Source organism: Protobothrops mucrosquamatus, unplaced genomic scaffold (assembly GCF_001527695.2).
Source record: "Protobothrops mucrosquamatus isolate PMUCROS unplaced genomic scaffold, P.Mucros_1.0 scaffold_117, whole genome shotgun sequence".
Classification (NCBI taxonomy): domain Eukaryota; kingdom Metazoa; phylum Chordata; class Lepidosauria; order Squamata; family Viperidae; genus Protobothrops; species Protobothrops mucrosquamatus.
Genome location: NW_015386193.1, coordinates 329,747 through 339,592, shown reverse-complemented (window position 1 = coordinate 339,592; position 9,846 = coordinate 329,747). Strand labels below are relative to the sequence as shown.

The 9,846-nt window shown below is 38.7% G+C and overlaps 1 protein-coding gene across 1 annotated transcript; it reads right to left on the bottom strand.

Annotated features, from left to right (window-relative positions):
- Positions 1-470: 470 nt before the first annotated feature.
- Positions 471-8,972, bottom strand: LOC107288143 (cytochrome P450 1A1). Its single transcript, XM_015816731.1, has 6 exons — positions 8,157-8,972; positions 6,476-6,599; positions 4,605-4,694; positions 4,124-4,244; positions 3,551-3,637; positions 471-2,078 (listed from the first exon to the last, which is right to left on the bottom strand). The coding sequence occupies exons 1-6, from the start codon at positions 8,970-8,972 to the stop codon at positions 1,796-1,798; spliced, it is 1,521 nt and encodes a 506-aa protein (XP_015672217.1). The 3' UTR covers positions 471-1,795.
- Positions 8,973-9,846: the final 874 nt, after the last annotated feature.

Below are 9,846 nucleotides of genomic sequence, written 5' to 3'. Positions count from 1 at the left end.
GGGACTAAAAAGTTCAATCAATTCCAACTTTGCGAGATCTTTTTTCCCCCCACGAGAACTTGAAATTGATTGATTGAACCTTTTTTTTTTTTTTGCATAGGCGGCGGAGGCCTAAAGCGAAAAGTTTTCATAAAACCCAGCTGAAGGCCTAGGACTGGGGCGATGGCACGCGTGCCCACAGAGAGGGCTCTGAGTGCCACCTCTGGCATGCGTACCATAGGTTCACCACCACAGGCACAGAGTATCTTGCAGTGCTAAATGGATTCATTCAGAACAGAGAAACATACTTGAAAATATTTTATTTCAAAATTAGGTACATCCAATACAGAATGGCCATTTTTTAAAATTAGTTATGATTATTCGCTGATGGAAAGAGCTTGCCATGCATGACATGTATTTTTTTTTTATTTATTACACTTTTTAAACCACCCCACTAGCTGAAGCTTTCTGGGCAGTAAAGTATGCTATTTAAAATATAAAGTATACTATAATAAAGTATGCTACAACATTATTTGAATAAAAATACATACAATAAAATCAAATAAAATGCAAACTATAGATAGAAAGCTGCAGGCAGTCATTTGAAACAATATGGACTAAACTATAAGTACAATAAAAGTGAAAACCAATTAACAAGTCTTTGTCAGATGCTGAACGATGCTAATGTGGAATGTGGGAGCGAGTCAAGCTCTCTGGGGAGGAATTGCATTAATGGAGCAACACTACAGAAAAAGCTCTTCCTCTTCCTTCTCACTTCTTTTGGGAAGGGGGTCTGGAAGGTTTCATTAGACAAGCTCAAGTCCGGAAAGGTACCTCTTTGGTCATCTGGTCCTAAACTGTGAGAAGCTTTAAAGATCAATCTGGTCCTAAACTGTGAGGAGCTTTAAAGATCAAGGCCAGAACTTTGAGCTGAGTCAGAAATAGACCAGCAGCAATTGTAAATAGTGAAGAACTAGCATAATATATTTTTATCAGCCAATCCCAATGTGCAATCCAGCTACTCTATTTTGAACTATCTGAAGTTCTTAGACCATTTTCAAAGACGGATTCATTTCCAATACATTGAAATAATCCACTCAGAAGTTACCCAAGGGTGTGAATAACTGTTCTGAGGCTGTATTTGTCCTCGTAAAGTCACAGTTGGTAAACCAACCAAAGGGGAATAAAAAGCACTCTGAGCCACCAAGACCACCTGGACCTCTAATGAAAATAATGGATCTAGGAACAGCCCTAAACTATGAACTTGTTCATTTCAAGCAAGTATAGACCCTTCCAGGACAGCAGGGAACCATTCAAATCCACCACCCACAATCAATATCTTCATCTTGTCTGCACTGAGTCTCAGTATGTTGGTCCTCATCCAGTCCATTACTGTGCTGGAATGTAATCTGGATCTCCAAAGGCTGCTTTCCAGGGGGCAAAGAGGCAGCGGAGCTTGGAAAGTTTGGAAAGCAAAAAGAGGGTTAAAAAGCTACATCCTAGCTATTGCCAGAGTAAATCCATAGTTATAAACTTGCTTTAGTCTGGCAAGTTTCTGTCTATAGGTGAAGAATAAAGGAAATTATTCATAAGTAACACCATGCGCCATACAAATATTCTATAAAATCCTAAGCCTTTTTGAAGTTGATTTCCTTCAGACATATTGGGAAATTGTTTCTATTAGAGAGATGGATGTTACGTCCAGCACGTTTGGAAAAAAATGTAATTTGGAAATAGCAGCTTTGCATTTTACATTATTTCACACAATCATTGGGTGATGAAAGAAAGCTGTTTCTTCCTCATACTCTTCTTCAAGTCAAGTACGCTGTGACACACAAATTCTATAGGGCTTAGGTGTCATAGACAGTCCGTATACTGGCGTTATATCTAGCTGATCTTCAAGAAGTTTCTCCAGTCTCAGCTGCTGCAAGATAGTAGTGAGGATAACGAAGATCTCATTATGAGCTACTTCTTCTCCCAAACATTTTCGGAGCCCCATTCCAAAGATCAGAACTTTTTCAACCAAGTTCTTGTTGAGTTCACCATTTTCATTCAAAAATCTCTGTGGTTTAAATACATCAGGATCTAGCCACAGGTTCCTGGAAGAAATAAACGAGTGTGGAAATGAAAGGGAGAAAACTAAAATATGATAAAAATGAAAAGGGTTCACACAGCCACCAGTATATTTCAATTCATTTCAAAAATTAAATCTACCAGACATCCACATCACTTGACTGTTATCTGAAAAAAACGAAAAGCAGCACCCTCGTAGTTGTCTATCAGGAGGGAAATGATAAAATGTGCAAGACTGTGTCATAATGCTGTGGCTTATGAATTTGTATTGCAACTCAGTTACATAACTGTGGCATCTGTATAATGTCATCTTGTATGTTCATCTATAGTGAATATGAAAAGTCTTGCTAGAAGAACCAAACAGCATTACTACCAAGAAGACACAGGCAAAACTCTAATACCTAAATCCATGCTTCCTAACTTAATGCCTAACACATGAAGCTTGGGGGAAGGGTGGTCTAAATAGCCTCTAAAAATCAACCATCACAGAACTGAATGAGAATGGTCTAGCCACAACTTCAAGGGTCATCTAAAAGCCTTTGAACATGACTTTCTATTTGCAGAGCTTGAGATGTCCAGAGTTTTCCTCCCTACAATTTCTTCTTCATGGGGAAAAGAGACATTGGATCCTGCAGGAAAATAAATGTTTTCAAAAGAATTGCATAAATGAGCTTCAAAAGATGAATGTGTCTCTGTACTCCAATGGGTTACAGAATCAACTGAGCAAATACATTTGGTATGCTTTAAGGTGGGGTGAATTTTGATTTCTGTGAAGAAGCTGTGAGGTTGTGGAGAAAAATATGCATTGCAATTTACTGAGCAACATGGCGAGTGCCATCATCTGAAATTTAACAAATATCTGTACAACCATCCACAGAGGCACCAGATGTATTACCCTTGGGATATGTTATGACTATTATTATCAGAATGTCCATACATGAAGCTCAGGAAGTAGCTAAAAGTGGGTCAATAAGTCCTCATAATTGTTTAAATAAAGTTATTTCCTGCAAGTATAGGATCCTTTTTTCCCCCTCAAAATCAATTAAAGCAGGGGTCTTCAAACTTGGCCCTTTTATGACTTGTGGACTTCAACTCCCAGAATTCCTCAGCCAGGCATGCTGGCTGAGGAATTCTGGGAGTTGAAGTCCACAAGTCATAAGGGCCAAGTTTGAAGACCCCTGAATTAAAGTGTTGATCCCTTTGGTTGCCAAAGGAGTTGGTTGACCAGCCTATTGTCTGAGTCTGATATTGTGGGCTGAGGGTGAATGACTGGGCCAAAGTCATCTAGCCAGTTTTCATGACTATGCAGGATTAGACCTTACAGTCTCCTAGTTTCTAGCCTGGTATTTTCACTGGACCAAACTGGCTCTCAATAGGTTTGTAAGCTACAATAGTAATATAAGAAAAAAACCACAGTAACAAGTCTAATATCATTATTGCTATTATTTATTGTTGTTGTTGTTATTTATTATCATCATTATCTTCTTCTAATACTTACTCATCGTGATTAACTTGATACATATTAACGAAGATACAGGTATTTTGTGGGATATAATACCCATTGAGAACAGTGTCTTTGGTAGTACTAGAAAATATTAAAAACAAAACAGTATTTAATCCTGGATTAGCACAATCCTTTAACATTATTCCACAATGTTTTCAAACACCTGAACAAAGTAACCTTGCATAAATGTAGGAAGATACGTATTTTTCTATTGGAGGTACGGTCTTAACCCTTTCTAGTTTTTTTATCATATTGTAAGTTACCCAGTCTCTGTAACAGTGACATGGATAGCATATAAATGTAAATTAAATAATTAATATTTCATTTTATAAATTGAAATACAAATGGCAGCATCCTTTCTCTCCTTGCCATGGTTATTGCATTCTGTAGAAATTCAATAATAGCAAAAACAGTTCATCTAACATCTCTTTCCCTTTCTTTAACAATACGAAATCTCACATTATAGGGGATTTTTGTGTCAATGCCACACAGAAAATCAAATTACAGTACTACTAGCAGAAGCTGCCTACAATGTAAACAAACCCGTTCCTCAATTCTCCTTCTCACCAGTGAGGAATGGTGAATGGAATAAAAGAGCTGTGCCTGAAGACTTCATTGATGAAAGCTTCTGTATAATGCAAGTCTTTCCGGTCTTCAAACTTTGGAGGCCTTAGCCCAATCTTTCCATCTTCAAAGAAGAAAACAGAATTTATTTAACACAAACTATTTCATAACAGCAGTCTTCGATCTTTATATTACAACGGAACTCAATTTGATGTTCCAGTTGGACAAAGGGGGGCGGCCATTATTCCTATTAAATCTGAGTATGTAATTGTAGTGATTGATCCAAGTTGTATGTTTGCAAATTATATCATTTGCAAATTGAGATCATTACACAAATGGAACTATTATTTGCATCTTTGCACAAACTGAAATTGCTCCAAAAGTTTGCTCGATTGAAGTGGAAATTCATTTAGTGGTAGTCTAGTAAACTAAGGTTTCACAGCATGATATATTCTATTTATTTTAAATAACACAAAAGCGTTACCAATTTCTTCTTGAATTTTCATCTGAATTTCTGGGTTGTTTATCAGGTACAGAAATATCCATTGCAAACACGATGAGAGTGTACCAAAACCTGGAAAAGAAATGAAGCAACGTTAGAACTTAAGTACCTGAAACCTGGGCACTGAAGCTTATAACTGAAATGTACATTGTGTTGGATATGTTTGCTGTCTTGATTTATTTGTAAAAATAATAAAGTGGATACAAATAAATAAAGCAATTAAATAAGTATCTAAAAACCTGGAAGACAGATTCTGTATGTAACTGATGTTCCCAAATCAGAAATCTATTATTTTTGATAGCTCACTTTTGCAGTTTAGCTAACAGTCAATATTTCAACATGGGACTGTGTATTAATAAAAACTGCCTAGAAATCATACAAATAAATGAATACTATCATTCATTCATTCTTGAATTTCCAGGTCTGTCCATGAACTTGGGTGGTACTGCAAAATTAAAACAAGATAATACAAAATGACCATAGCAAAGTAGCAAAACCTACATGGCTCACAATTTCTAGCATCCCACCCTTAACCCAAAGCCTGTAAGAAAGCCTTTTTTAAAAGAGCATTTAAAGATGAACAAGGTGGGAGCCATGGGGATCTTTGCAGGGGATATTATTTCAAAGGGCAGGTCCCTCTGTCTCTCCCGACAATGTCTGTCATCTGTGATCCACTAGTTAACACAACTTAATTGAATGGACCTGCTGCTAATCCACACAATTGGAATAAGCATTGCAGGAAGACATTAGAGGGGACACCTAGTTAATATGCTATGTAGACAGGTCCCTTAAATGATCAGCACCTGTACATTAACAACTCTTGCATTCCTCTGACAAGAATGCTTCTGCATTCCTCTGCAGACCCTTGAAAATTAGGAGCCTTCGGCTCAACTTCTTTCCTACAACCAATACTAATTCAAATCAACCATGGAGAAAGAAGAACACCATAAAACTGTGCCCTCCATTCCCATTCCCTGCAACCTGCCAAGAATGATACCATGTTGTTACATCAAGGAAGACGAAGGTGATAGCACATCAAGTGTAACTAATGCTGTCTTTATGCTGGGTCCCAATCTGAAACCTAACTGAAAAGAATCTAGATAATTCACTTCCTCCAGAAACATCTGTAACCACGAGCCAATCACATTTTGAAGTGAGGCCATGTTCAGTTGCAATCCCAGTACTGTACAAGTAGACCTCGACTTACGACCACAATTGAGCCCAAAATTTATGTTGTTAAGTGAGACATTTGTTACGTGAGTTTTGCCCCATTTTATGACCTTTCTAGCCACAGTTGTTAAGTGAATCATTGCAGTTGTTAAGTTAGTAACATGGCTGTTAAGTGAATCTGGCTTCCCCATTGACTTGGCTTGTCAGAAGTTCACAAAAAGTGATCACATGACCCCAGGACACTGCAGCCATCATAAATATGAACCAGTTGCCAAGTATCTGAATTTTGATCATGTGACCATGGGGATGCTCCAAGTATCGTAAGTGTGAACAATGGTCATAAGTCACTTTTTCAGTGCCGCTGTAACTTTGAACGGTCACTAAATGAACTGTTGTAAGTTGAGGACTACCTATATTACATCCATTCATTATAACTTCATATAAGGTTCAGACACACAAATCAGACTAGAGGTTGCTACAGAGACAGACTGATGTCAACCATTCTTCTTTTGAGTTTCACCACTCTGAAATTGTTGCTCTGTTGATTGCTAAACCTAGCAACAAGAATTTGGGAAGGGGTGTGTGTGTCCCCCTTATAATTCTTTCACATCTTCTCTGTCAAAAAAAGGACCACACCAAAAGACAGCTTTACTTAAAGTATTGGGGAAAAAAATAATACTTACCAGCTCCAAAGATGTCATTGACAGTAATTAATATTTTTTCATTTGATAAGGTTACAATTTTCTCATCTGCTTTTTTTTCATTGCTAACATTAATTAAGGCATCAGTGATGTCTCTGAGAACATTCTAAAGGAAGCAAACAAAATATAGGATGCTATTTTCATCTAAGGATCTCACGCTGTACACTCTACTCCGTAAGCTGTAATTTGTTTAATTCTATATTGAGAGAATTTACGTTATTTTTCCTGTAAGCCAAGTGTAGGCCTTTAGAATGTACTAAGAGAAATTCTTTTGGGAAAAAAAATAAATATAAATTAATCAAGAGCCATGAAGAGTTGCAGGCTAAGAAAAAGCAAGCTAAGAACATAGAAATAGTTCTTGCTTACTGACAACAGCACTAAACAAGGAGATTTATGACCGGTCCTTGTAGTTGCAGCCATCGCAGTGTCCCCATAGTCACATATCACTATTTGGGCACTGGAGACGAAGGTGATAACACATCAAGGAAGACGAAGGTGATAACACATCAAGTGAAACTAATGCTGTCTTTGTGCAATTACTGTACAATGATCAGAACATCCCATGATCCTATGATCACCATTTGCAACCTTCACTACTGGTTTCTGACAAGCAAAGTCAACAGAGAAATCAACAGGACATCACAAATGGCGATCATCATATGACATGCTTAAGACCATACAGGATTTGGTTAATGATGGCAACCACAATTTCCATCATAAGACACTGCAGTCACATGACATTGCACTTTGTGATTGCATTGCCTAGCAACAGAGTTGCATGTCTCAATTACTTTAGCTACGTTTCCCCGAAAGTAAGGCCTACACCAGGAGTAGGCAACCTTGGCTCTTTTATGACTCGTGGACTTCAACTCCCAGAATTCCTGAGCCAGCCATGCTGGCTCAGGAATTCTGGGAGTTGGAGTCCACGAGTCATAAAAGAGCCAAGGTTGCCTACCCCTGGCCTACACCAATAATAAGCCCTAGCTTGATTTTGGGGGGTGGGCCGAATCCCAAATAATAAGCCGAATCCCAATAATAAGCCCAAATAATAAGCCGAATCCCAATAATAAGCCCAAATAATAAGCCGAATCCCAATAATAAGCCCTAGCTTGATTTTGGGGGGTGGGCCCTATCCCAAAAATAAGCCCTAGTTTTAGGGCGCGGCACACACCTAAAAATCAAGCTAGGGTGGGGGTGTGGAGCTGCTCCACCCGCCCCACACCCACTTACCTTGTAGCCAGGCCTTTCCTTGCCGGCCCACTTCTTCTTCTGAGGCCTCTTCTGCAGCCAGGCCTGCATTTCTCAGTCACAGGGCATTCCAGAAGGCCTGTGCAGCCAAGAACTGAGCAATGTATTGAATCCATAGCTCGGTACTCGGTTGCTTAGGCCTTCTGGAAAGGCCTGATTGCAAAATGCAGGCCCGAATGCAGCTGCAGAACTTCGGCCCCAGAAGATGTGTACCAACTGGGTGGGGCTGTCGATGCTGGAGGTGAGGTAAGGCCTACCCCTAAAATAAGACCTGGTGCCTCTTTTGGAGGCAAAAAAAATAAAATAAGACCCGGTCTTATTTTCGGTATGCAAGGACTGCCTGTAGAATCTCTAAACATATGATGGAAGTATAAGCAATACAGAACTCTTTTGGTTCCCACTGTTAAATGTTTACCTTATCATAAGTGACATAATGGTCTTCCACATGTTTTGCCACAAAGTTATTGAACTTTCCATAAAACGTGCGAGCAATCTTCGCAGCGGGAAGTGGAAGATAACGAAGGCATGGTATGAAGTCAGCTGGATTGAAGACGCCCGAGGCTTTTATAAGATCGTGACTCATTTGGATCACACTCAGAAATTCTTCATCACTGTGGCTGTACCTCTTGCCAAAACAGAGGGCACAGACCACATTAGCCACAGTACAGGTTGTCACCGCAACGGGATCAAAGCTCCCTTTTTTGGAGAGGTCTAAAAAGGTCTTCACCAGTTCTGATGCCTCAGCGCAAACATGCTCTTCCAGAAGACAAGAGCAAGTGGAGGACTTGGCTTCAGATTTGGCCAGTGACCTTAATGCCTTGGCAGCAACCTTCTTCTGCAGCTTCCAACTCTCTCCAAACTTCACCGAAAATGATAAGCTCTCGCCATTGGCAAAAAAAGAAAAAGTGTGCATATCGGGTCGGCCAGCAAAACTTTCTCCATCTCTCAGTAGGACGTGTCTGACAGCATCTAAGCCATTAACAACCACAACAGGAACCATTCCAAGCTGTATCTGAAACACATCTCCATATTTCTTCTTCATCTGATTGAAGAAAACATAAGGATGATCTCCAAGCTGGAGAAGATTCCCCAAAATAGGAAGTGACCAAGGTCCTGGTGGGAATGGTTGCTTGTTCTTTGTTGACATTCGTACATAGATGAATATTGACACCACAGTACATAAAGCAACCATCGTCCATGAAAAGGAAACTTGCTCAATTGCAAAACTCATACTCAGAAAGGATCTGCAAAGGAAAATGCCAGGAATTGAATAAGCCATTGCTTAATTCTGGTTTTGCACAACTTATGGGAGCCTGCAAGTAATGTTGAAAACCACAGCTGATGGTTTTATAGCTTACATTAAATCCACAATAAAAAAAACAGTCCAATGTGGCAACTCAACATTTGACATTAGAGGGCAAGCAAGGTTAACTCCTTGCAAAACAAAATTTTGACCAGGATAGGCAAACAGGGTAGAAGGACATTAACATCAAGAAGAATTAATCAAAGAAGGTGTCTAGCTAAACATTACAAAGTTTCAGTAATAGCAAAAAGAGAACATACAGCAACTATTTGAAGGGAAACACAGAGTAATTTTATTTTATTTTATTTTTGCAACTAAAACACAACTTGCAATTGGATTTCAATTTAATCTGCATTTTCAAGGTGTCTTGAAGACTATGAAGATGTGCATATATGACATTACGAGAACTAACTGCTTGCTCAAGTGGCGTACTTTGAATTTATCCAAGCTTTACAATTTTAAATGTTTGTGCCTCTAAAACTAGAACTGTTTATTGGCATCATTCCTTTCCTCTGATACAAAATTCCTGAAAGATATTTTTAGCTTTTTTTCTGGGAAAAGAATCAGGAGTGGTTTTCAGACAGAAGAATTCTGGACAATGTCCTGCTTGCAAAATACTTCACAACATAAACAATCGTTTAAATTTCCATCTCATATGCAAGCAGCAGGAAATCTCCCTTCTAAAAAGAGATGAAAGATGGAACTTGTAGAATTTACATCCACCAAAATGTTTTCCTCTCATGCTAAATATGAAAGAATGGAAATAAAGTTGGCCATTTTTACAAACCGTGCTTATATTAAA